This window comes from Daucus carota, chromosome 8 (assembly GCF_001625215.2).
Source record: "Daucus carota subsp. sativus chromosome 8, DH1 v3.0, whole genome shotgun sequence".
Classification (NCBI taxonomy): domain Eukaryota; kingdom Viridiplantae; phylum Streptophyta; class Magnoliopsida; order Apiales; family Apiaceae; genus Daucus; species Daucus carota.
Window position 1 is genome coordinate 327,085 of NC_030388.2, and position 27,902 is coordinate 354,986.

General features: G+C 33.5%; 3 protein-coding genes across 16 annotated transcripts; 2 read left to right on the plus strand and 1 right to left on the minus strand.

The window, feature by feature from the left end:
- Positions 1–963: 963 nt before the first annotated feature.
- On the plus strand, positions 964–14,588 carry LOC108197021 (uncharacterized protein At4g17910). 13 transcript variants are annotated; one of them, XM_064083280.1, is made up of 20 exons: positions 993–1,102; positions 3,702–3,884; positions 4,177–4,261; positions 4,815–4,865; positions 4,957–5,087; positions 5,184–5,247; positions 5,352–5,397; positions 5,818–5,951; positions 6,211–6,284; positions 6,378–6,450; positions 6,566–6,655; positions 7,051–7,124; positions 7,516–7,603; positions 7,717–7,843; positions 7,936–8,040; positions 9,070–9,196; positions 9,378–9,429; positions 9,539–9,583; positions 14,152–14,250; positions 14,345–14,588. In XM_064083280.1, the coding sequence occupies exons 4-20, from the start codon at positions 4,836–4,838 to the stop codon at positions 14,495–14,497; spliced, it is 1,512 nt and encodes a 503-aa protein (XP_063939350.1). In that variant the 5' UTR covers positions 993–1,102; positions 3,702–3,884; positions 4,177–4,261; positions 4,815–4,835; the 3' UTR covers positions 14,498–14,588. The 13 variants fall into 13 exon arrangements, 12 of the variants coding, with proteins under 12 accessions (XP_063939352.1, XP_063939350.1, XP_063939354.1 ...); XM_064083284.1 differs by lacking the exon at positions 4,815–4,865 and having other exon boundaries at positions 4,957–5,103; XM_064083281.1 differs by lacking the exon at positions 4,815–4,865.
- A 3,799-nt stretch (positions 14,589–18,387) lies between these two features.
- Positions 18,388–20,920, plus strand: LOC108197481 (pentatricopeptide repeat-containing protein At5g41170, mitochondrial-like). Of its 2 annotated transcripts, XM_064083452.1 has the most exons (2): positions 19,494–19,632; positions 19,814–20,920. In XM_064083452.1, the coding sequence occupies exon 2, from the start codon at positions 19,818–19,820 to the stop codon at positions 20,892–20,894; it is 1,077 nt and encodes a 358-aa protein (XP_063939522.1). In that variant the 5' UTR covers positions 19,494–19,632; positions 19,814–19,817; the 3' UTR covers positions 20,895–20,920. The 2 variants fall into 2 exon arrangements, with proteins under 2 accessions (XP_017220604.1, XP_063939522.1); XM_017365115.2 differs by having other exon boundaries at positions 18,388–20,920.
- Positions 20,921–20,998: 78 nt separating this feature from the next.
- Positions 20,999–24,688, minus strand: LOC108198955 (V-type proton ATPase subunit E2). Its single transcript, XM_017366728.2, has 6 exons — positions 24,401–24,688; positions 24,208–24,308; positions 23,965–24,121; positions 22,618–22,814; positions 22,126–22,225; positions 20,999–21,332 (listed from the first exon to the last, which is right to left on the minus strand). The coding sequence occupies exons 1-6, from the start codon at positions 24,500–24,502 to the stop codon at positions 21,309–21,311; spliced, it is 681 nt and encodes a 226-aa protein (XP_017222217.1). The 5' UTR covers positions 24,503–24,688; the 3' UTR covers positions 20,999–21,308.
- Between the last annotated feature and the right edge of the window lie 3,214 nt (positions 24,689–27,902).

Genomic DNA, 27,902 nt, shown 5'->3' on the forward strand with positions numbered 1-27,902 from the left:
GACAAACTAGAGATTATGTTCAAGTAAATATGCATAACAATTACTTTCAGAATAAATTGCATTATGTGTACCTGCACTTTAAGCGAGACACCACTTGTAATACTGCTTTTCAAAAACCATCACATGCAATATCACATATTTCATACCCCGATACAGTTTATGCAATCTCGTCTATAATTCTAACAGCCAAAGGGATATTCGTGTCATTTCACCTCCATACAGCTCTTTTACGCTTCTTTTGGCTATTTAACGGAGCTACAACCCTCCTTAATCATTTTACAGCCTCACGCAACTTTAATTATCCAAGTAGCATATGAGAGAACTATTGGAAATTTAAGGATGCGTGAGGCTGTAGAATGATTTGGGTTGGGAGGGTTGCAGCTTTATTAAATAGCAAAAAAGAAGCATAAAAGAGCCGTTATAGAGGAGAAATTACACAAAATACCCTTTTGTCTGTTACGACGTTAAGAATTATAAACGAGATTGCATAAACTGTAACGAGTTATGAACTGTGATATTACATGTGATGCTTTTAGAAATACAATATCGCAAGTGGTGTCTCGCTTAAAGTGCAGGTACACAAAATACACTTTACTCTTACTTTCATAAATTGTAGGACACTATGTTCAACATATGTTTAATATGTTCTGCGGTTTAAGACATAATATTTAACTTGCTGGATGACTACAAATATTTAATTAAAATAATTAAATATTGTAGATAACAATATTTAATAATTAAAATTAAAAATAATTACTTTCATAATGTTGAATATTTTTATTTAATCAAAATTTCAGTAATTATTTGAAAAATCAGAGGGTGTCTAAAATTATGATTTTTGCACATTCTCTGTATTTTGAATTTTTATATATTTCGAAAATTTCAGTAATTATTTTTAAAATCAGAGGATTTCGAAAATGTTTTAGAGTTCCTAAATTTAATAAAATAATTAAAGTAGCAATTTTTTTTTTTTCAAATTTGAGACTACAAGTTTTAAAAATATAAATAGAATTTTTTATTTCCTTTCGTTTCTGCAACAAGCGGGCAGCACAGTCGGGGGTTCGAGGTTGATTTCAGTCGGCGAGTTGAGCAAACCACAGAGGTAATCAATTGCCGATTTCTTTTAGCTTATTCTTGCATATATCCTCGTCGTGTGCGATCGCATATCTGTGTGTATACATATATCTATACTTGCTTGCCTGTGATTGGGGGGCTGCGGGGAGAGAAACAGAGGTGGTAAAAGGGTGGTGGAGGCAGAGGATTATAGCGGTGTTGAAGGTGGTTGCGAGAGGAAGCGAGGGAGATTGAGTGATGTTGTGTGTGTGTGAGCATAGGCAGAGGTTTGCGTGGGGTTGTGGAGTTGAGTACAGTTGGTTACAGGGGCTGTGGGTGTGTATTAACAGCTTTTGTGTGTATTTAATCGGTGCGTGTGTAAATAGAGAACAGTGTGTGAGTGTGTGTAGCAGCAGTGTGTGTACTGCTGTGTGTGGTTGTGTGCAAGCAGAGAGCTTGAGTGTGATGAGTTAACATGGCCGTGAGAGAGTGCCACAAAACAAGGCTATTGATTTAATATATTTGTGGGTGTGTACCTAGAGGTGGCAATATGGTTGCAAAACCATTAAACCAATCCAAACCAAACCAAAAATGTGGATTTGGATCAATATAAAATCACATTTAAAAAAATGGATTTGGTTTGGTTTCTAATCTCATATTTCTCACAAAATATGGGTCTAACCACATTTCTTGGGGAAATGAAGGAGCCTACGTTAGTACGTTATTAATATCCATCAAAGTAACGGCAGTTTTATAAGAAAAACACAAATTGCGAATTCTATAATGATGGGGCTGCTTTATATTTGGTGTAGGAAATAATAACGAGAGAGATTTTGTAGAATATCAATACACACACTGTGCAGACACGCACTGTGCTTTAGCGGAGGCGGTTGTTTTATTTCTCATTCTTCAATCTGTGGGGCCCACTCTCCTCGTCCCAATCTATTAGAACCAACAATCTACTGTTCATCCATAACTGTGTAGCAGTTCCCCTTGGTCGATTTTGTGTTTCTTTCGTTTTTGAATTTTGTTTGTTGACAGAGCTGCTGGCTTTTTCCTTAAACTTAAACTAGTTTATCCATAATTCAAACTAAAACCATAACCATATTTATTGAAATATGGTTTGAAAATAGTTTTGGTTCACTTATCCAAACTAAATCCATTTCATTAGAACCAAAACCAAAGCAAAACCACATTTTGCCACCTCTAACCTGATGTCTGTACTAGCAGGTGGTGGTGTGTGTATAGCTATTGCGTGCGTTTGTGAGGATGAGAGGAATGGCCTGGAATTCTAATTTAGCAGTGTTTCGGCGATGTCGATGCAAGGCTGTCGGTATATAGGATGGAGTGAGGGTCTGGGTTGTTGGCCATGGAGTACGGGGCTGGTGTTATAGGCACTGATAGAAGAAGGGTTGGACAGATAGAGTGTTTGGGATTGAAATACGAGGGGCTGTAGGTAGTCTACCGGACTATGGCAATAGCTCGGGTGAAGGACAACCGAGGGTTGTGCTGCGGGAAAGCTATAGTATAGGGAATGGGAGTGAAAGGTGTGGTTTGGTATGGTGAATAATAGAGGAGATTGACAATAATATATAGTATTATAATTGATGCTAATGTGTGACATTGTGATTACTTGGTAATTTTATGATATCAAATATTGATATATATTAGTATTATTCTTTAGTATTATTATTATTACTTTTACCGGTAGTAATAATAGTAAATAATAATATTAATAATATAAATAAATGATATCTTAAATAGTTAAAATGCTTTGCCTATTATTATTTGATGGTAGCATGTAGAATTGAATTGTTATGCTTAAATAGTTAAATATGAGTTGAATATTATGCTAATGTAGTGGGCATAAAACTAAGAATTGTGCTAGTTTACTTATTTACTTGAATTCTTTGATAATCGGGAAATATTTATATGTGTTGGTGAAAGATTATTTATATTGCAAGTTTATTATTTGATTAAAATGGTATAGAATATATGTTATATACGGAGAGTTACTCCGCAAAGATCTGATTGGAATAATTGTATTTATTGTCAGTAAATGATATAGGATTGTGACATTATAATTTTATTATGTGCACTGTTTTAGGGGCTTGCATCTAGAATTAGTTTTCAATAATTGTTAAAATTGAAATACGTGGATATTGGTTGTGAGGTGATTTGGAATGGTTAAATGGATTCTTATGGTAATGGCTTGTTATTTGCATTAACTTGATTTCATGTTCAAAAATCGATGGTTTCATGAGTCTTTACCTGACACGTGGAGATAGTTGTATAAAGTTGATTAGTTGGTTGTTGGTATTAGTTTCAAACAGGTGGATAGTCTAATAAACAGAGGAGATACTACCGAATTTATCTTTAGAAATTAAGTGTATTCTGTCTATAAATAGATATTGGATAGTTAATAGCATTATATTATAGTTGGATGGAATATGTATCAATTGTTTCTTGATTATGTGGTTATTTGTCTGACTGATCCAGTGTGTATATTATTATGTGGATATCTTTATATATTTCTATTTACCATATATGGATATGCAAAGGGTAGTTAGTTGCCGATTCTAATAGTATTTAGAAGTAACTAGTTTCGTTTGATTCGACGATTGAAGTATTGTCTTACTGCCATACAGAGTGGAGACTGAGATGTGCATATAGCAGACATTCAGACGTAGCTGAATAGTATCGTGGAGCGAGGCTGGAACAAACCAATAAAGTGAAGCTGTCTATTAAGTTTTGTCAGAAATTAAGCCGAAGGGAACAATTCAGTAGTTAGTATTATTAGAAATCGGAGTTAGAAGCAGGAGTTAAGGCAAGTAGTTCTATCTTTCTCTTGTACTTAACAACAAGTATTTTTATTCGCTTCTTATACATATACTGCAAGTATTTCTATCTGTTTCTAAGATTTAAAGAGCAATTTTTCCTATCATTCTCTTATATTTAAAAAGCAAGTTTCCCGTTTCTTCTATTTATTCTAGAATGATTTCGAGACTTTTTAGAATTCTTTGTTGGTAAACGTTTACCATGGTTTACTTTGTCCTATTGGCAATTGGTTATATTTTGGTCAATATTTTGGTTTTTAATCTTTTAATACATCATCACAGACAGACGAGCAGACAAATCAGGAGCAAAGGCTCCTCCTATTCCTATCATCGTCAATAGATCCAATCCGCCTCTTATTTTAATCCTCAAGGTAATCATCCCCCCCCCCCCTCCTATGAATTTTGTTTAATTTAATTATTATATATATCGGTTTTTCTATGGTGTGCCCATGGGCACATGCTAAGCGCGGAAATTTTGTGTTTTAGATCATTTTGATTGGCTCCTACTTCTTAATAATGGTGGACCCCCCTGCAAATACACCAACCACACCAATCAAAATGATCTAAATGCAAAAATTTCTGCGCTTAACATGTGCCCATGGGCACACACTAGACAAACCGTATATATATTTTGTCGTTGGCTGTTGTTGTTGTGTATACACATATACATACACGCTACTTTCCTCTTGTGATTTTGAAGGTTTTTAAATGCCCCAATTACTTATATATCTGTATTTGTGCTTTGTCGTGCCCTGTTATTGTGTTATATATCTTTCAACTGCGGAAATATAGTGTTCTGCAGCTCCGTTGATTATCATATCTGGTTTAGGTATAAATTTTCAAGTAATTGGTTAATCAGGTTTAGATATCTCCGATAAGATTTTTTGTTGATTACTTGATAAGTAGCTGCATACGTCTTTTCAGGTTTTGTATTTGCATCATTTCATGTGTTTCTCTTGTTCGTGGAGATTCACGGTATTTTCACTTATTGATATTCAGTTGTGACACTATTAGAAATATACTGATACTCATGTTGGTGTTTATATACTTGAATTGGGATAATCAGTTGCACACAATTACTCGGCATCTCAGCACACTGTTTGTTCTAATAATCCTTGCATCTGAATTGATGGAGAATCCTGTAAAAAAGTCGGCGTCATCGTCATCTCTCAATCCAAACAAGCTTTTGAAAGAACAGTTCTCTCTCTCCCATGTACCTATTAAACATTTATAAACAAGTGTTTTTTCTTATTACTTGCCTTAATTTTGCTACTTACATAACGTTGTTTGCAGGTTTGTTAGCAACTTAAATGGATGCTCAATGTTTGAAATCTTCGTATTAACGTCCATGCTTTCGGTACGATATGTAATTTCACTTCGTTCATATCACTGTTTAGTTAATCTTAAATTGTTTCCTCTTATGAATAGTTGATTTATCTATGATTAACTTGTCCCGATTAGGTTGCAATACTCATACGTCGCTGCATTGGTTTCCATGGAACAACTAGTACGATACTTTTACTGGATTACACAGCATTCGGTTGCCCTTGCCCGCTTTCTTTGCTTTATATTATTTTAAGTTAGTAGGTCTGATGTTCGAATACTGAATGACTATACGAGATTAATCAATTCTATAAAGCATATAATTATATGAATGACAAATTAGATGTGCATTTGGGTTTGTAGTTATCTAAGCATGTGCAATTTTTTCTTGGTATACAATGAAGTAAAATAAACACTGGTGAGAATTGTGGCATTTTAGTGAAATAATTAATATTCACATGAATGGTTAAATTTGTAAGTCATACTCTGGTTTGCTCTTCTTTGAAGTACTGTTCGTGACATTGTTGTGGCATTTATACATTACTTTTATGGCCAATGAATATCGTTAATTATCTTGTTTGGACATGATGATCTCTTTCCGTAGATCATGGTGACACGGATGCCTCACTCAAGAAAAATGATGATGCAATTGTTGAGACAAAGAAGTGGAGTGCGTACATGGTGACAACTGCAGTTGATTTTATATTCGTTGTCATTCCCCTTATTATATTTCCAACTGTAAGTGCCATTAGTTCTCATGAAACTTGTAGTGTGTGGTGGGTCTTAAAATTTTTATTTAGTGGTGTTCAAAGTTCAGGGTATTATCAAATGTGCATGGCCTCTAGATCTGTCATGCTCTGCAGTCAGGATTTGATCACAGAGTAGAAAAATGTAGTTTGGCATTTAGATTATTTTTCTGATTAAGATATTGGTGTGCTATTACTTGATTAATATATACACACGGAAACATATGATGAAATCAAATACTAAATTACAGGTCCTGGCAGATTGGACTTACATAAATGCTATCTTATCGTTGACAGTGCTACTTTTATGTTTTACATATAGGAGGTAAAGCACAAATGCATATTTAACTATTTGTTTCTTCTCTTTCTTCTTTTGTTAACATTTCTTGCAAATTCACCTTTCTGCATCATTATGCAGATGTGTTTCTTCTGTTTCCCTGGAAGGGGTTCAGCCTGTTAGGACATATATTTCCTCATACAGGGTTACAATGGTATGCTATCGCCCTTGTTATTTTATGCCTTTTTTCTTCTTAAACAGTTCACAAATAACTATGTATTAGTATTTTTGTTTTTTTTTAAATATGTAGTTTTGGTTAAATGCTGCAGATGCTTGTTACATGCTTCTGTATTTTGGCTGTTGACTTCAATATATTTCCTCGGCGATATGCTAAAACTGAGACTTACGGCACTAGTGTGGTAAGATTTATTCGGTTTGTCAATTAATATCCTAGTACTTAAATTTGAAAATTTAAGAACCAAGAACATACATGAAATGTTAAGATTGGTTTTTTACCTTTTCTGATTGTCATACATATGTGTTTTCAGTTTAGATTGGTTTTTTACCTTTTCTGATTGTCATCATATGTCTATTATGAGAATATAATATATTTCTACAAGCTAGCATCAGTGAGTTTGGATACAATGAGATATCCATTGTAATTCATTTGTCTTACAGAGAGGTCCTATACAATGAGAAATACTAATTGACAAGGTTGGCTTTACCAATAGATGATTGCTTTATGATTTTGAGCTTCCTGTGTCACAAACTTGTCAAACAACTAATTGCTTGTCCGGAAATTTTAATACATTAGATGGACCTTGGGGTAGGTGCATATGTTTTGGCGAATTCGCTGGTGTCACGACAGGCTCGAGGCAACATGAAAACGTTAGTATTCTTATCATTTGTAATCTTCTAATGTTTGTATATATTTATTACTTTATATGCAATTGAAAACCATCCCTCAGGGATCAAAAGTTCTTTCCGTTTGACATGCCACATAATTATGCAGTGTTAATTGAACATGATATGTATGACTGTAAATCGTTGCGATATATATACTTATTCTTCTTGTCTTTTATATAAATTTGTTTTGGTACATGCTTTTGTACTTTCATTTCAAGTTCGTAGATACACTACCATTTAATATTATAATCATTATCAATTTTATAGCATGTTCATTAGCCTTGACATATACTTGACAGTTGTAGTTGCATCTACACTCTAATTATCTGTTCATTTACATCAAACTTAGCAATTGCTTTTTTGTCCATCTCAGGAGTTTGAGAAATGCACTGCAGTCAGCTAGTCCACTTCTTTTCTTAGGGTTTGCTCGCATTGCTTTCACTTCAGGAGTTGACTATCAAGTATATAAATATTAGAGTAATTAGGGTTTATCAATGTTTATGGAGATTGGATACTTTTACAATGTTTTTTCAGTACACCTTTTTTTACAGAATGTCGGTCACTTTTTTTATAGGTTCACGTGGGAGAATATGGAGTGCATTGGAACTTTTTCTTCACACTTGCTGCTGTATCTATACTAACATCAGTAGTAAACATTCCCCCAAATTATTGTGGAATTGTAGGTTCATCAATACTAATAGGTACCCTTGCTCTGCTAAATTGGTATGAATATATTATACAGAACAATATCCAACTGATAACTCTGAGATATGCATTTTCTTCTTTGATTTAGGTTATCAAGTTTTCTTGGTGCGTGGCTTAAATTTGTATTTGCTTTCTGAAGAAAGGGGATCAGACATCATTAGCCAAAATAAGGAAGGAATCTATAGTATATTTGGTGAGAAGCCTCTCTTTTCATATAATCAGTTGACAAACTGTGTACCCATCTAGCGTCTACATCCGTTGGCATTCATTACATTAAGAAATTTTAGATCATATCATAACTAGACAAGCATTATGACTTCCTTTTGTTTTTTCCTTCCATAAATTTGTATGAGCAAATTTTTTGAATGGGTTATGGACTTAAAATTGATAGGTCATGATATACGTGTCACAAGGTTATTGCGATGATATATAGTTTCTAATTTTTATGAATGAATTTTTTGGCTGGTGAACCAAATCTGTAGATTAGAATAACTTTTTGTGGAATATGTATTTTTATGTTTGACTGCATATCAAACTTTGTAAAACAATTTATATTTTTTATGCCATTTATTTTCATAAGCTAGGGATATCATGATGTTGATGATCCGTAAACGTGATTATTTGGTTTCGAAAGGCTGAAAATTATTTAGGAAAAAATAAAGAGCAGTTAAAATTTTAATCTTTAGAGATAAATATGCTGTAACTACAGTGGAATTTCTGGTTAGCACGTGGACATATAGCATGTTTTTAGTACCTACAGTGGAATTTCTGGTTAGCACGTGGATGTTTTAAAGAAAGACTTTGCTTCTTTGTTTGATAGTAAATGAGGCCTATACTGATGCTCTGTTTTTGTAGTACTGGTTGCCATGGTGGTATAATGCTCTATTTTGTGTAATGTTTTGGAAGTGTATTTCTAGTTGCATGCTAAAAATGCCTTTCAGTCTTTCACCTATTCCTGTGTCAAATTCTAATTATAGGCCACTCAGAGTTTTATATAATTTAAATTCCAGGTTGGAAAATTTCTTTGCCATTTCTCTTGGAAGAACAGAATTTCCCTGTCAGTATTAAAATAGAAACTAATAGGTATAATTCTATTGATGGGTAAGTATTCAGTTCTGCAGCCGATTAGGTCCATCTGCATTTGTCCAAAGCAATTCCCAGTTGGTGCTGGTTGATACACTGATGCCAGAATGTTGACTTCTTTCTTCTTCTTTTTTCTCAGGATACTGGGGCTTGTATCTTGTTGGTGTCCAGTTGGGCAACTTTATTTTTTTCGGAAATCATTTTTCTGCAACAATCACAAATAATTGGTCTAGAATCAGAGTTTGGATTCTTGCAATTCTGTTCTGGTATAAATTTTATCTAAAGATTTATGTACTATCTTTTTATATTTACAAAATCAAATTTCAACTCCTCTATTTTTCTTGCTATACTGTTCTGGACTTCTGGTATACTTTATCTTCAAGGATTTCAATTATTTTTTGGTTACAATATTGAAGTGCAATTTATTTATTCTTCTTGACTCGGCAGGCTTTTAACATTATTCCTCAACCAGTATGTTGAAAAGGCCTCTCGCAGAATGGTACATTGTTTTGCTATGTGGTTTCTTTTATAAATGGTCCCATTTAGTGACATCTGAAAATGTGAAAATATATTTGTTGGTATAAATTTTTAATAAAATTCTTTGGCAGTGCAACTTGGCATATGTGACCTATGTACTGGCAGCGAACCTACAGGTTCTGCTCTTTTCTCTATCTCGTATCTGTCTTTTGTATATATGTGGGTTCTTATTGTTAGGGTGCGTTGTGACCTAGTCTACTAGTTGTGACTTCTGTTGACTCCATACGTAGTTATCACATGTTGATCTTACTTGAACTATCTTCGGGTCTTGATTGAGGATTGTTGCGTTTGCATCCAGTTGTTTGTATTTTTTTGCTCATGCGGCTCTCAACGATTGGATCTATGACCTAGGACCTAGTTTCGAAATGAAGGAGCTCTGAATTTTGTCAATTGCAGTTGTGTGCGAGTGGGTTACTAATATTTTTTTACTGAGATATACTGAATGCTGAATCATAGTCAAAGAAATAGTTTAATTACTATTTAGCTGTGCAAGGGGTTTTTTGATAAATCTGAATAAAAAATGCTGAGTCATTAAATTTGCTGAATACACTGAATGAAAAATTTACAGAAAGAAAATTGCTGTTTGATAACAATCATGTTAAAATATCTGAATGACAATATATTTACTATTTTATCCTTAAACTGGTTTTCTCAACGGTGATTAACATGATTAACATTTGACGTAAGGAAACTATTAATTCTAAATCATCAATTTGAAAACTATAATTTGAAAATACATCATAAATCATCCAAAATGAATTGATTACAACGTGACACAAAGTTTTAGAATAACAATACTGAAAATGAAATCCAGTCTAATTGATTTGCGATTTGATCATGTAGATTATTCATATACTGCACTCCTTGAGTACCCCATTGTTGTCTATAGTGTTGTTCTCGATTCAACTGATTTTCATGTTGATCATTTCCTTCTTCCTCATCTGAACTTGAAGCATTGTCATATTCAGCAAACAAAGTATCATCAAATTTTCTCAATTTTAATAAAATTGTGTATCGCAAAGCAAGCTATGACTATATCTCTTTGTACGGAAAAAGGATACGGAGCCATTAGTTTCAGGATCGGAAATCTTGATTTTAACACTCCATATGCCCTTTCAATAACATTTCTCAGTCGTGCATGTGCATGGTTGAACTTTTCTTGCCTTGTCGAAGCACGACGACCGTTAAAATCTGCTGCCCAATATCTTGTATTGCGAAATGGCGCCAAAAATCCTCTTGTGTTTGTATATGCAGCATCACATAGATAATATTTATCTGTATTTATAAACAAGTACTACTTAAATATCACATAATGAAACTTAGAAATTTGAAATGAATACATACAATATTACGTACTTGGTGGAGGAAAGGGAAAGCCAGCGTCCGGATCAAATGCAACTTCTGTTAGAATTCTTGAATCATGTGCAACTCCTTCCCAACCAGCCCAAACAAAGGTGAAAATCATATTAAAATCACATATTCCTAGAACATTTTGATAGCATTTACCCCTTCCGCTTCCTCTATAGCATGTTTGTTGATCATTAGGAATAATTGCATGTATAAGTGTACCATCCAGTGCACCAACCGCTCCCTAGATTAACAAAAAATAGTGATATATAAATATATAAATATAATATATCAATGAAGTTGTATAAAGAACATTGATTTACCGAAAAAATTCTTCTTAATGCCTTGTGGTTGCCTGGAATATCTGGGTTTGGATCAAATGAGGTCGGCACTATAATTTCTTTTGCAAATTCCATCATTCCATTTAGTATCTCATGAAACAGCTATGAATAGTTTGAGAAGAGTGCTGAAAATCATGTTTGAGCACCCGGAAGCGTTCATTATGTCCAATGACTATCAAGAAATATCGCCATTTTTTCTTCGACCGTGATATATCGACTATCTTGTAACCAATTCTTTTGTCTAAAATGATCACATAATCGCACATATGCAGTTCGAGATAAGCGCATTAAATCATGACATTGTGTGCCGGGACCCGTCAACAACTCAAATGTATAAGCATGTCCCGTAAAAGCCGAAGTGAGATCTCTTTTCCTTGGTCTTCTTTGTTTTTTATGTAGAGTCAAATAATAATATATCATCATGCACATCAATATATCACTAATATCCATATTTAACCTAGCATAGAAAACAAAAATGAAAGCAATACATTAATTATAAATCACATAATATCAATGCAAAATTTAAATTCATACAAAGATCTTAAAATAAATCTAACGGAAAAACCGAAACATAAAGGTCTAAACAAAATTAGATTGAGTAGCCTATAAAAATTCTTGAATAAATTTAATAGAATCTAAACAGATAAGCCTAACTTTCGCCAAATCATTCTGACCCAAGTTTTGGCCTCATCATCATCGAGATTCATCCATGCTTCTCTATGACTTTCACTCTCACAAAATATTCCAAGTGCCAGTTGGTATAATGGATTATCAGCTGACCATTCCAGACCTTTTAGCTTTTCCTTGCATTCTTTATTTGTTGGCCCGTTGCTTTTTTGCACTATGACATCTAATGCCTTAGACATTTTTTCTTCAAACTCGTTGTTAATGGATTTTTTTTTCCGGTTGCTTGGATTTCTTTTTAGGCCTCTGACTATCTTCTTTGCGAGAATTTTTATTTTCCGACACGGGTGGACTGTGGAGTTTCATCTTCAAGATTAGGATTAATATCTGTAGGTTCATAAGATGATTGACCTTCCACATTAATAGGACTGTCGACCACTTCGTGAATCTCAGAATCTTGGCTCGGGTTAATCCTATTATTTTTAGCTGTAGGCCCCCAACTATTGATGCCGGTAGCAGTAAAACCATCATTAAAAATGATAAAATGAATTGTGTTAGAATTAATATGATATAGTTAAGAGTAATTTCTTTGATATAAGAAAGATAAAAAAACATGTATTTCTTGTTTCCATTCTTCTTCAGATAGGTTGAACATGTTAGTTGATGCGTCATAAAGATTTCATGTCTTATTTTTGAGTCTGCACCAAGCTTGATACTTGTATTTAGTATAATCATAACGATTTTTTGCTTGTCTCTGGTCAACAACAAAATTATGAGTTTCTTTTAATGTTTTAATCACCTTTTCCATGACTGTGGCCTAAGACTACTGCCCTGTCTTCCTGATTCAGCTGCTTCACGAATACAAGCTTCTAGGAATGTTTTCAGAACATTTTCATTTTTCCAGACCACTCTAGGCTTCTTTTGAGTCTTAGCTGGAGTCTCCATACCTAATGCACTATATATTATTAAAGCTACATAAATTCTAATTAATTGTTTTATCGAGGAGTCTAAACACACTCTATAATTCAAGTGGTATCCTGAGACCCATTTAATCAATTCTTATTCAAAGCACGTACTAGTTGTTGGAGAGAGTTGATTTATATATTAATATTTAATCACAAAACTAGAGCTATACTCCTTGATAGCATTTTATATAATGAACATACATATTATCAAGACATATAATACATACGAAGTCAAGCCAAGTAGTAGTGTCATATTATTAATTTGAATATACCATGAGATTGAAATAAAAGAAGGCTCGTGATCTGGCAAAACTTTAAGCAGTATAGTTGTTATATATGCATGCATGGCTATTCACACTAACAACAAATAGGCACACGAGGAGGAGCATATACAGAAAGTAATATTACACAAGACGTAAGAACCCTGTACACACAGCCCATATATTAAGATTAATCAATTCATTGTTTTCAAGAAAAGTGGTGTGTACCTGAACAGAGCAGTGCAGCAGCCGCACAAAGAATGGGGAGAATAAAGATAAAGGGTAATGGGTTTGAGGATATATATTTAAAAACCCTATTCAGAGTCCCACTTACCGAATAAGTGAGAGTCCACACGCTTATCCAATAAGTGTGTTTTGGTTTCATTAAGAGTTTTTGATAATGAATTAAAAAAAGCAAACCTCTGCCCGAATAAGTTAAATGATTACTAAGAGGTTATTAAGTGTTATCAAACAACCCCCAATGTACTTATTATGTGAAGAAACAAAGTTCTGTTTGTTAATCCTTTATTATAGTGACAAGATGGCATTATTTAAAAAAAAAATGTTTTGACTGAAAGCTGGAAGGCAGCTATAATTGGTTAGGCTGAAGTGTGGTTGCCCCTTCAAGAATGCTCAAGTAATGTTGTTTTGTGTCTTGAGATTGTAGTAGAGATGATACTAGAAGAAAAAATTCTGGAGGTCTTGTTTAAAGAAATTAAAGAATAATATAAGGACAAACAGAAGAAGTATTTCAGAAACTTTTGGTAAATAAGGAAGCATTTGGTTAAGTAATAAGACTTAAAAGCCTCAATATATCAGTGGTGGTGGGAAATGGTTGATAGTATTGATTTTTTATCAAAACATTCAGAGTGCTTCAATAGCATTTTTTATGTTTTAGTTGTAAATCATCCCATAATTATCTGTCGATTCCTCATATTTTGAGGTGTGTCGTGTACTCTTCAGATGCTAATCTTCATAATTTTGTTTTTGGTTAAACTGAAGATTGTTATTGTGATGATGAATTGAGCTATTTTATAATTTTTCTTGTCTCACTTTATTTATTTTATATCACAATAGATTTTTCATGTTTTGAAGTACTTTAATTTTTTATATCCTATGAAGTAAGAAGCATTATACCGTTTTGCAGTTTCTGGCTATGGCAATGCTGGCTGATTATATTCCTGGACCCAAAATTTCCATACTTGAAGAAGCATTTAGCAAAAACTTATTGGGGACATTCCTTTTGGTGAGAGATATAGCCTCTTAAATGGCTAACAGGGAGATGTGTTTCTTCCCTTTTCAAAAGTTACTAATAATGTTTGCACACTTAACTCATGCAGGCAAATTTGATGACAGGGTTGGTGAATTTGTCCGTAGATACCATATACTTATCTCCCTTGCATGCGCTAATCATCTTAAGTATCTATTCATTGATTTTATCTGTTGCCGTTGTAATCGCAGATTTTTATGGACTGAAGCTAAAATTTTGGTAAACCATGTTATACACAATGTACTTAACTATTGAGCAAGATATTTTTTATGACCAAAAATATTATCAATATAGTCGGTTGCCTTACAGCATTAGTTGGTACCAAGTCTGATAATATAGATGGAATAGGCGTAGATCCTTATGCGTACTGATTGAAGGCAACTCTCAGTTGCCTTACAGAAAGAATCCAGTTTTCTAGTTATGGTTCACTATGTCAATAGCCACAAGCATTTGCACATGCATATGTTTGGTTCTATGTGGATATTCAGTTTCCCACATGTTCACATACCAATTGTACATACATTTGGATACCCAGTTAACTTCCGACTTGGAAGTCGGATTTACGAGCCAGAAGATGAGAAGTTGGAAATCTTCTTATTTTTGAAATTCGATTTTACAAAAATGTATGACCACTTGAAGAAATAATTTATAATATTTTATTATCATATTAATAATTTTTTATATTCATTTAATTGGCTTATAAAAAATATTATCAAACGTTGAGCATATGTTCACGTACCGCAAACCCTAGTTCTCTCCTCTGTCTTTTTCTTTGTGCCGCAGCCGTAAGGGCTTCCATCGGATATCTGCCGGTGGAAAGCCCCAAAACCTTTTATTTTTTTTTTCTTTTGTGTTTTCTTCCTTCTTTCAATAAAACTATTTAAACATTAGTTTATTTTTCCGGATCTAAGGATTCAAAGCCTTTTCAGATTTAGCCTTTTTTTTCTTAGATCTCAAGTCCCCGGAGCTATGGATTTCTCGTTCTTCCCGATGTTTTTATCCTCTAAAGTGGTTGGAGTTATCTATGTGGGTAGGGGTGAGCAGAAAAAACCGAAACCGCAAAAAAAACCTGAAAAAACCGAAAAAACACATCGAGAAAAACCAAACCGAAAATAAAACTGAAAATAACCGAAATAAAAACCGAAATTAATGGTGCGGTTTTATTTTCGGTTTTATGCTAAAACCGCACTGAAATTAACCGAACCGAAATATATATTAATAATAGTAATAAAGCACCTCAATTATTTTTACACTTCACATCTTATTTTATATCGAGGCTTCCTGTCCAGAGACACTCACTTGTTGAGTCACTTAAATAACTGAAGGGGACCCAAATATTTGGAGGAGCGCTTACTCGAAGACTAGGACTACTGTAGTTTGCCACAGAGCATAAATATTTATGTTGTTAATCTGCAAATCAAATTTTATTATGAAACCTATTCTACTTTTTTTATTTATGTACTTTTTGAAGATTTTTTATTTGAATTTTATGATTAGTTAATTTTGGATAATTATATTGACTTGACATCATCTAATTTCTTGTTGAAATATGTATTTTTTAGTTTTTATTGTGTATGAAGTTTTTTTAGATGAAAGTATGTAATGTTTCCTATATCCTCATATATGGAAACATGAGTAACCGAACATACTGTACATGAAAATTTTATATTTTTTTTTTAAAAAAATTATTATGGACAAAAGTAGAAAAACTGAAAAAACCCGCAAACGACTAATGGTTAACCGCAACCGAAAAACCATTTTAATTGGTGTGGTTACGGTTAATGATAATTAACCGAACCGAACCGCATTTAACGGTTTGGTTACGGTTAATGTTCGGAACCACACCAAACCGCACCATGCACACCCCTATTTGTGGGTTTGTTTCCCAGATCTAAGAATCGCCTTGGTTTAGCTAATTTTTCATTTACACATTTGATTGTTAGGTTGTCACTGGTTTTGGTCTTTTTGTTGTCTCACCATTTATGTGAGTTTTGTTATTTTTTATTGTTGTGTGAGTATGGTGCTTGATTTAGTAATATAAATTGTCTAAGGGATTGTATTCTCAGTCGATAGCTCAAATTGTTTGTGGCGGAAGTGAAAGTGGCGAAGTATGTGTATATATCATCTTCAACAAATCACGTGATTTTATCTCCAAGAAGAATGGATTAATCAGTGATTGTTTCTGTATTTTGTTTGTTCGACGCGACTGTTTATGTAGATGTCGTATGCCTTTTTATTATTGAATTAACTCATCTATCAAAAAAAATTTATATTCGATAAATTGTAAATATCAGATAAATTATTCAGACACATAAATTAAAAGTTATTTTTAATTTATAAATAAGTTCTCATTTATAAATAATAAGCATTTTTTTAGAATTAAGTCAAATGGCTCGTTCTCAAGCCGGTGCTTTTTGCTAATTTGTTTCATATGTAATAAAATACCACATTTACATATTCATGGTTTCTGATGATATCTGAACTATAAATATTTCGTGCATTAAGATTTACATTCTGTTTGGGCAGAAGTGGCTTTTAGCTTCCGTTTTTTTTATCCGTTTGTGTAAATAAGTGGAAGTATTTTTAAGAAATTTAGAATGCTAACATCTCTTTCTTAATATTATTAATAATTTAAAAACTGGAATAAAATCTTGTTTTATATTAATAATTATTTATTAAATGTTAGTACATATATGATACTAGAAATATATATATATATATATATATATATATATATATATATATATATATATATGCCAACATTCAAAAGAGGGACTCCTTATATGGAGTTACATAGTGCGCCATTTATTATGAATTTCGTTATAGAATACATATAAAATGTGATTCTAATATAAAATACTATAAAATAAATCTATTTTAAGTAATTTAACACTTAAAATTTGATTAAAAAGAGTATATTTTCGAAATTGATTCTACAACAGAATAATTCTGGATGATTATTATTCTGTTATAGAATCATGTTGAGATATTGCATAATTTTAGATGATCTTTGGAATAAAAAAATTATATAACTTCGTTTTCGGTTTAATAATCAAAATTTGCAATTATATTTCATAAAAAATATAATAAAATATATATTATATATATATTTATAATGGTGTGCTACGTAACTCCATATAAGAGGGTATGCTATGGAGTGCTACCCTATATATATATATATATATATAAACACGCACATCTCCTAACGATCGACAAAGTTCTCATTTTAATCTCATTTTAGGGGTTCTCACTAGTAAAACCCCCCTCTCTCCCTATCTCTATTCACACACACACACCCATATATCTATAAAGTTTCCACTCCAATACAAACTACTAAAATACAAACAATATACAAACCAATGCGATTAAGTAGAATGGTGGGATTTGAGACCGGAGATGGACCCCGAGATGGACCTGGACAGGGTCTAGGTAATGCCTAGTAGGGTAATGACGGGGCTTAGTGGGATTATGGTGGAGTCAAGTTTTGGCTCTTAAGGTTGTCTGGCGCCTGTCCAGGGCCTGTGCGGAGCCTTGACGAGGCCCTAGTGGGCCCGGTGTGGATTGAGTGGGGACAAGGTTAGGTCTTAGCCCTTAGGTGGGTGATGACATATAGGGGTTGGATGATGTCATTTAAGTATAGTTTCTCCTTATTCTTATTTTAATTTTTATCTTAATGGTTTGTATTTGAACAATTGCATATATATATATTATATATATATATATATATGTGTGTTTATATATAAAATTTTCTAAGAATAAAAATAATACTATCTTGTGAGTGAAAATTTGTTAGCCCATGTGAAGTCAAAATCCTGGCTCCGCACTTGATTATTACTCTCTCCGTCCCATCAGGTTCTTTACGTTATTTTTTGGCACACATTTTAAGGTTTTTATAAACTATAGATTTATAATTTTTTTATAAAAAAATTCCTGAATAAAAGTTTGATGTCTAAACTTTTATTCAGAAAAAGATAAATCTAAAAAATATTATTGAACTATCTTTTATAAGAGTCTCAAAATGCGTTCAAACAACCTAAACTACCTGGTGGGAGGACGGAGGGAGTGTACTTAGTGCTATATTGATGAATAAAACGATACCAGTTTCATTCTTGCAAGAAAGAATAAAGTTCTCCTTTCTTCTTCTTGACTCTGCCTTGGTTTTAATTTGTGCATTAATGTAAACACCTGCAGCGGTGTGCAATGTTTCGGGAAAGCTTGGAAATCAAGATATGCTGTTTCCCAAGGAATATAAGTGATTCATAGTCATAGTACTCTCCTTGAAGACTTCCTGAACACACCACCGCATCTAATGATCATTTACTGTTAATCATAGTACTACAGCCAACGCTTGGTTTCTTCTAGTATATCAACAGGCCTTGCATCTCACAATAATAACTAGCACCACCAAACATCTCATCCTCCTTTTCCTCCGAGGCATGGCCAAAACTCTGAACATGAGTGAATCACATTCTAGTATGTTACAAAGGTTCGGAGAGGATACAGAGGAGAGCAGACTGATGGACAGGTACGAAAGAATGTCTTTCGAGATGGAGCTCAACAAAGCCATTTACTTTGGCCGCAGCCTTTCAGTACAGCCACGGCTTTTCAATAATCCACCGCTGGAGTCAGTCAATGTCGTAAGCCGAGGTCCGCTGCAAAGGAGCACAACCAGCAGAGCCACCAGCCCTGCCAAGGAGCTTAATCAAAGCCTCCTCTGTCTCAAGAAAGTTGTCAAGAAACTACTGAAACCCCTCAAGATTATGAGATCAAATAAGAAATTATCTGAAGCTGCACAACCAAAGGACCTCAGTTCTTGGAAGAGATTTAGTCGATCTGTACACCTATAAACTTACACTTTACTTTTCCTGTTGCATTTACAATTTACTTGCTATATATTTTAATAAATCCACACTACTTATTTATCTGGTTTTGTCTTGTATACTGCCAAGGAGATATTTGTATTTTGTTAGTAGAAGAAAATGGCTGAGGATAATATTGTAATTAGAGAAAATGCAGCAGAAGCATTTCTTTTGTTTCCTATTATAATGTGGCCAAGCAGAAACCAGTTGGATAGCCTCCCTCTGATTTTTCATCTTTAACGCACAAAGAAAGAACTACACAGAATGCATTCTTGTTCATTGCAATCTCTCTGTCCAATAAACCCCTACCTTCATCAGTCCTCTATCACACATTCTTTAGCTAATGGCCCTTTTTTCATGAGCACCAAAAATCACAAAACACCCTTAAACAGTAAATTAGCAACCCTGCAAGATTTCTCTAAATCCACATCATCAAAGACCACTCCTCTTGGATTGGTAGAGGAAAACTCACAGGAATATCAAAAATTCAATCTTGATGGTAAGATTTGTGAATTGCCTCTTTTTCTTAAGATTAAAGCTTTACCCATAAGTGAAATTCGATTTGAAAGCATAGCCACTTTTAACAATCTGCTTATGGAGTTATACATGTCAGATGAGGTGGACTTTGCTTTAAAACTCTTCTCTAATTCATCTGTAGACCCTAATTGCGGGACTTTTAGTTTAATGATTAGGTGTTATTGCAAGAAAGATGATCCCTTTGAAGCTCACAGAGTTTTAAATGAGATGATCGAGAAAGGGTTTCAACCCAATGTTGCTATTTTCACTGACCTGATTAATTCTTTTAGCAAAAGGGGGAGAATGCAAAAGGCCTTTGAGGTTGTACAAGTCATGAGGAGTTATAAATGTGAACCCACAACTCATACATATAATTGTCTCTTGAAGGGGTTGTGTTATGTGGGAAGGATAGAAGAAGCTTATAAGATGCTCATCAACATGAAGAAGAAATCTTGTAGCAAACCAGATATTTATACTTATACAGCAGTGATGAATGGATTTTGTAAAGTGGGTCGGTCGGATGAGGCTCTGGAATTGCTTGATGAAGCCGTGGAGATGGGATTAATTCCGAATGTGGTCACTTACAACACTCTGTTTAATGGGTATTTTAAGGAGGGCAGGCCGCTAGAGGGTATTGGTTTGTTGAACAAAATGAAGATGACAAATTGCAAGCCTGATCACATTAGTTATAGCACACTTTTACATGGCTTGCTCAAGTGGGGTGAGATTTATTCAGCATTCAGCATTTACAAGGAAATGGTGAGTGTTGATTTGCAAGTGGAGGAGAGGATGATGAACACACTGCTAAGAGGCTTGTGCAGGAGATCGAGGACGGACAGAGATTTATTAAGCAGTGCACATGAGGTGTTTGACAGAATGAAGAGCAGAGGTTATGTTATTTATTCTTGCGCGTATGAGCTAGCCATTGAAGCCTTCTGCATGGGGAAACAGATGGACAAAGCTCTTGCGACTCTGCATGAGATGATCGAGTGTGGACATTCTCCAAGGTCGATCACAGTCAACAATGTCATTCGAGTTCAGAATAATCTCGTAGAGTCCTTCAGGATTTTATTCTTGATGCATGAAAAGAGTAGAATGGCATTTGAGTTTCCATTTGACATATTGATTGATGAATGCAATCGAAAGGGCTTCTTTATGTCTTCTTGTACTTTATATGGTGCAGCACTCAAAAGAGGTGTTGTTCCACATGGGAAGCCTGGAGATTGTTCTGCTGAATTAAGATAAAACTACAACATTCAGATTTCCTTCTAGCTTTAAAATTTATATATTTGCAATTCAGCGTGCAAGCAAAATATGATTCAGATAGTTACTATACACTATATAAAGTTAGATCCTCATTAACCACCTGAAGAAATTAATTTCTGGCATGCAAAGCAATTGCATCATAGTCTATTTTGTTTCGACACCTACACTAGTATAAAATTTCAATCAAGGCAGTTACCAAAACAATGATCAATGTATATGCCACAGCAGAAACTTATTCTGAAGATCAAATTAGCTCAATTTGATAACTACATCAAGGTACCAATCATTTGTTTGTTATGAAAAGCAACAATACAGCACATCACTTCCTAAGATCCACTCATCCATGGGATGTACACCAAAAACTGGGAGCATCCACCTTGATTATGCAGTAACTTAACCGAAAAGGCCCCTTCGGATCTACAGAGATGTGCAAAAAGTGACTATTTGACAGAAGTATAGAGCATTACACAAAAAAAAAAAGAAAAGAAGAAGATTTAATTCAGCCAAATAAAATTGATATGCTTCTCTGACTTTTGTAGGCTATTTCAATGCTATTTTCTGCAGGAAAACGGAATTGAAGATAACAATTACGACAACTCTTCTACATTAAATATAACCTAAGGAGTGCAGTTTTTATATCAACCAACTATTTGCAGCAGGGTGCACACTTATGCACTTTGTGTACCTCTGTTTTCGAGTCTAGCAGATTGCATGCTACATTTCACAGATTCTAGCAAAATGTGAACTTCCATAAGAATCGTAGTAACTTTATATTAGTACGATTCTAACGGAAGTACACACTTTGCTATAATCTGTGAACTACAGCGTGCAATCTGCTAGATTCGAAAACAGAGGTATACAAAGTGCATAAATGTGTAACTTCACACTCTGAACTTTTACTCTTTACGTCTTCCTATGAATTAGTTTTCTTGACAATTATAAAAAACGATTTGTTTAACACAGTGAATAACAAAGACAGTAAAAAACCTCAATGTTACTTTGACGAACTTCCCTAAGCTTTACGGATAATTATTGTTCCACATAAACCATATGTGCAATAGCATTTAAAAGTGGGATATGAAAGAGTAGCTGACTGTATTGCTATTAGCCACAGAAAGAATTAGCAGAAAGTAATATTACAATGTAAAAATACCCACTAATTATAGTTAAACTGCGAACTTCCTGCAAGTATAGATGCAAGCCTACATACCTGTGGTAATTTCTGCTTGAATACAATGTCCAAACGAGCGTCCAAAGTATTCTCACAAACAATCTTTCCATCCAGTGAAGCCACAACCACTCCACCAGAGCTTTTGAATCATTAAGAAGAGAATAGAATTTAATCCGGACACCAGCAATGAAGAAAGGTAGCGAAGCCAAATGTAGCAACAAAATAGAAATCTATGTTTCAACTTCAGTTTTTAAATGATAAACTATATGTAGCAACAAAATGTTTCAACTTCAGTTTCTAAATGATAAACTAGTAGTTATTGTTTGTAAACCTCTCCAATTATTTGGTCGTCGTTTGTATTTGTCAAGAACTTGGTGCCGCAAAGCTATTACATGAGATCTGACGTATACAGCAGACAGTTTTTAGTAGGTAATGTAACTACCATGCTCATTGATATGCTTTACACGGTGAAGATAAATGTAAGTATCCAGTACAGCATGGTTGGAGAGAGATAGAGAGTGAGATGATCACCAGGAAAGACCAAGGCTGCCTGCGCTAGTGGGAGGCGGAGGGAGATAAACCCGCTTGTCAAGCGTTACTGCAGGGGCTTTTAGTTTAGCTTTGTCTGCATACTCTCGTTTTGCTTCCTCCAAAACAGATTCAACGAGTGAAAGATCTACCTCTCTACACCGAAGCAACACAGCTGGCTCTTTCAGCCTCAGAAAACTCTAAAAGTAAAAGAAAAACTTTAGCGGAGTGTGCATAGAAATTGAACTACAGGAAGCAGTAAAATATACAAACAAGAATCTATACGTGCAGCTGCATATACTTTTGAGTAACTGTATTTGTTTAACTAAGTGAGAAACTCTAGTTTGTGATCTCATGTTTCATCTGTAGCTTGTGGCAAAGCAAAGCAAGAAGAGACAAACCTCCTCCTCAAGCTCAAGGGTCACATTGTGCAGATCAGTTGAGATAAATTAGTCATCCACTTGTTTTTCTTTAGACTTGCTTAACTATTTGATTGATTTCTTAATTTTTTAGTCAGTGATTTATTCTTTGATATAGCCAGTGACTGTTTTCTTGGATTACCCCGTTTAGTTCTGGCCATCCATGGTTGTCTGTATATTTCATTTATAAGACCTCATTGATTGTTATTGTTTTAATCTTGGTTGCCAATATTTGAACAATCACTTTGTATTAACAAAAGCAGTTCTGGATATGTTTATGGACTTGTTTTTCTCTTAACAAGTACTAGTAACCAGAAAGTATTGACTCAAGATAAGCAATGCATTACTTAAACTAATCCATTCCCAATTTTATGTTCCTGAATTTCTTAAAACACGGACCCTCACTTGATGCTATTTTTCTGCCTAGGCCCATGCTAGTAAACAGAAAATACCTAACTTTACTAAGATCTCTGTCACTCCCATTCTGCTAATAAGTTTATTTGGTGTGAGCTGGGACTTTTAGAAAATAATGCAATATTATTTTATGTCTCATCTCCACTATATTATACAAGAATCATATGTTAAGCAGAGTAGTACATAATATGATCTCATTGCTCAAGGTGGGACATAAATGAAAGCTACAGATGAAGCATGCAGTAGTATCTCATACAGTAGTAGTAGTAGTAGTATTTAGTCATAAAGCTCCAATAGGTTGACAAACTCTTGGCAACCCCTACAGGAGATGCTGGAATGCTATTGAAAATATGACATGAACAAAACTACAATGACATGATTAAGAATATCCATATAGCAATTTGCAAAGGCAAGTAAAAAAGCAGAGAACAGGACAGAAAAGCAGACTCATGAACTAATTATGATGTCCCAGCTTATATATACAAAAAAAGAAATGACGAAGTTTGAAACCATAAACCTGTAGAATTAAGCCTTTAAGAAGCTTCTTATATAGATTGTTATCCTGGGAAACACGTAAAAGCTCCTTGGTTGTAGCGTCTTTCAATGCAGTGACAATATCATCTTGAGCTTGTAAAACCTTGATACGGGAAGCATTAAGCTGCGTGGAGTAGTCACTGCACAAAAGGTATTAATTTAATCAGTGACATGTATGGAAGAAGAGTATTTTAATAATGAAAAGAAGGAGGACATTGAGACAGACATTTTCTTACGAATATCGACCTGCTTCAGCTTCCGCTCGTAATCTTGTTTGATCTTTTTCTTTTCAGCTTCAAAGAGTTGTAGTTTCTCAATGTTAAATTCCTAAGGATGGCATGAATATTATGTTATAATAATAATAATAATAATAAGAAATGAAAATAAGAAGGATGGTCTGAGCAATAATATAATTAAACCTCCTCAGCAGAAACGGAGATCTCATTGGCCTTCTCTTCGGCTTCCTGCCGAATGAATCTCACCATCTGCTGTATCTGTTTCGATACATCTGCATCGTTCATCCTGATCGTTATCTACAAGATATATGTAAATTTCTCTATTCTTTTGTTTCTCTCTTTGTTTCCAGGAGGCAGATGAACAAGGTTAAAGATGCATGGCCCTATTTGACATGTTCCTTGAGATCACTATTGTATCGCCAACTCCAATTCTTTACCGCGCTCCCCGCTAACCGTTTTTGCCAGGGCCTTTTCCCCCAACGATTTTCTTTTTTCTTTTTTCTTTCCCCCCTGAACAAAGCGAATTCTCCTGTTAGATGGGAGAAAAAAATTTGTCAGAAAATCAAAAATATCATTTTTAGATTTATCTATCAAATTACTCATTTTCAAGATTTTATTTTATATGGATCTCTCAAATTATTATTTCCTTATTTTCACGAAAAATTTATTTTAAAAAATTAAACTTTTAAGAGATATTTATTTTTAAATATTATCATCTTCTACCAATTTTTCATAATGTATTTAACCAATGTGTTTGGTCAAAAAATTGATATGATTGTACTTATCACTTATTTTAAAATCTTTGCATCCCTAATAGATGATATCAAAAAGAAGATTCTGCAATAATATTTTTTTATGTCAGAAAATACTATGGGTTAATAACTTAAATGTAATTGAACTTAGGTCAAACTTTCAAGTGGATTATTGAAAAAAAAATTGGAGTTAGAAGTAATTTAAAATTGCAATTGAAATTACCATTAAATGTTATGATAAAACATGACTTAAAAAAGATATGACGCGTTGATTAAGATCCCGACGCTGAAATAGGTTCTCAAAATAGAATATAAATAAGAAATTGATGGCTGATATTGAATTGTATGTATGTATATTATGTTTGGAGATGATCGTGGGAGGGGAGGCATCTGATCATCTTCGGTCGATGGCGGCAACTGTGTGGAACGAGGGAGATAGTGAGATGAGAAGGAGAGACAAGAGAGATGGAGATAAAGAGACGGAAAGAATATCGAAAGAAGTGTGGAATGTGGAGACATTATCTCTCCAATAGTCGTGTCGGCGTCAGTGGCAAGCTGCATCGAGAGAGTGGTTGTGAAATGAGAGCGAGAGACAGAGAGATGGAGATGGAGAAAAAGACTAAAAGAGAGATGAAAAGGAGAATGATGTTGGAGGCCGGAGGGAGGCAACACCGTGTCTGGGGTATTGTCGGCGCCAGTAGTAGTGTTTTCTCGGATATGAGAGAGAAGTGACAGCAAAGTGACAAAGATGGTCAGACTTCCGAGTGAGTGAGAGAGAAAATGAGAGATTGCGAGGGAGAGGCTGTGGTGGTGGTGACGCTTTCGACAAATTTGTTGGGATGCATAATTAATATATTTTATTTATTTTTTTCATTATTACCAATGTGATAACTGAGGTGTTAAAAACCAACGGACTCTATTTAAAGCCAACTATATTTAACAGACGTGCAAGTTAAATTTAGTATTGTCAATCGAATATAACTTTAACTTATTTTTCTTGGTTAATAAAAAGTTTTTTTAGTTCAATAACCTACTTGTAAGTTCGATCTTAGTTCGATTACTTTTAAGTCAATTAACCTCAACATTATCATATGCCGTATTAGATACATTGATCTTCTACTATTTTGAATATAACAATTAAAAATTTAAGATATTAGATTACTATATAGTTGGTTTGCAAATTAAAAAGACAACCATACTACGGTGCCAAATTTTTAGCTATAATTATAAAATTGGCATTTTAATTAACATTCTTATAATAAAATTACTTTCATATTATTTTTTACATGATTCATATGTTTCATCTTTTTCTTATACAAATTTTTATCCTGAAAAAAATTGTGCTCATCACCCTATTTTAATGAAAGTTCCATCATATATCATATACCATTCTATCAAAACAATTCTACACTTTTTCGATCTTCAATCATACATAATCTTCTAGTAAGAAATTAGAATATTGTAAATCATATATATGTAAAAATTACACCAATATCATATCTAAATAGATAACATAATTTACTAATTCTCAATAATAAACTACATAACTTTTATATGAGATATATTGTATTTAAGCAATAATGACAATAATCTATGTAACCTAATAAACTTGATATCTTGGATATAGAGTTAATGCACTTTAGATTTATAACCATATCTTAAAATTATCATGAAACTAACTTGATCTTGATTCTATAATATCCGCAAATTTGTATGAATGTGTTTATGATCCGTAACAAATTTAAAAAATACGGTGATTAGTAGTATTACCGTAACAAATGTGTTGGATATTACTATCCAACCGAAATTCTTCGTACTTAAATTTCGTATTATTTATTTTATTCATTATGGTTAATATGTATATATGCACTTTTAATGATGATTTATACAAATTGATTTGTTTTTTTCTTTCTAGTTATTTTTTGTTATTTACAGTTAAATATTTATAAAATCTTTTTATAAAATTTTGGATGTCTTGAGGCAGAAGATAGGGGATAGTAGAACTCTAGTGTAAAAACCAATTAAATTACATTTGTTGGTGCAGCAGGGTAATTTTTATATGTAGTTTCTTTCAAAACGATGTAATTCAATTTTGTAAGCATTCTTTTCCCTCAAATTTATTCACCATTAATTTTATCTTTGTGAGATTTTAATTAGACGCTTTTTGGTGATTTATCTTTTCTGATTTTAAAGATGAAATCGTCTAAATATTTGGAATACTTGTTCAATTTTCAATTAGATAATATATATTTATAATAAAAAAACTCTCTTTTGACAAACATTGTATTCTTGATACTCAATATTAATGGATTTGTTTTCTTCTCAAAAATAAAAATAAAAATATCTTATTTTTCAATATAATTTGAGTTGTACAAATAAATTTTTTATATATGTTATTCTTCAAAAAATTTATTTTAAATAAAAATAGAAATCTTACATTTTTAGAAAGTAATAATATATAAAAAATACGACAGTTTTACCTCTGAAATTACGGATAATAAGTCAAATAACTATTGATTTGGGAGGCGAGTAACTAATAAAGTAATAGTAATATTGTTTAATACTACCTAATAAATTACGAATTTTCTAGATTTTTTCTCTCCATCATTGTGAGAGTCTTGTTTTTCTCTCCCCTCTATTTCCTTGAGGTGTGAGAGCGTTCTATCATTCATGGCTAGTCTGGAGGACATCAATAATCAGTTTGCAGTGATGAACGTCGAGGATGAAGAGAATGCAGAGCTAATCATTGCAGATGGAGTGGATGAAAATTCAGATAAGTTTGATCTGTGTCTGGTGGGTAGGTTTTTAACAGAGAGGAACATAAATTCGCGAGCTATGAAATCGAAGCTAGCAGATGTGTGGAGACCTTCGCGTGGCATCAATATCAAGGATATTAAACCTGATGTATTCTTGTTTCAGTTCTATCATGCCGA

Excerpts from the sequence above, each read along its gene's own strand:
- LOC108197021 (XM_017364490.2), top strand. The coding sequence starts at position 4,921 with ATGTTGGTGTTTATATACTTGAATTGGGATAATCAGTTGCACACAATT. Across the intron at positions 5,088-5,183 it reads AACAAGCTTTTGAAAGAACA|GTTTGTTAGCAACTTAAATG; the intron begins GTTCTCTCTCTC and ends CGTTGTTTGCAG. Across the intron at positions 7,844-7,935 it reads AGGTTCATCAATACTAATAG|GTTATCAAGTTTTCTTGGTG; the intron begins GTACCCTTGCTC and ends TCTTTGATTTAG.
- LOC108197481 (XM_017365115.2), top strand. The coding sequence starts at position 19,398 with ATGCATTCTTGTTCATTGCAATCTCTCTGTCCAATAAACCCCTACCTT.
- LOC108198955 (XM_017366728.2), bottom strand. The coding sequence starts at position 24,502 with ATGAACGATGCAGATGTATCGAAACAGATACAGCAGATGGTGAGATTC. Across the intron at positions 24,122-24,207 it reads GTCGATATTCGTAAGAAAAT|TGACTACTCCACGCAGCTTA; the intron begins GTCTGTCTCAAT and ends CCTTTTGTGCAG. Across the intron at positions 22,815-23,964 it reads TTAAAGGCTTAATTCTACAG|AGTTTTCTGAGGCTGAAAGA; the intron begins GTTTATGGTTTC and ends TTTTACTTTTAG.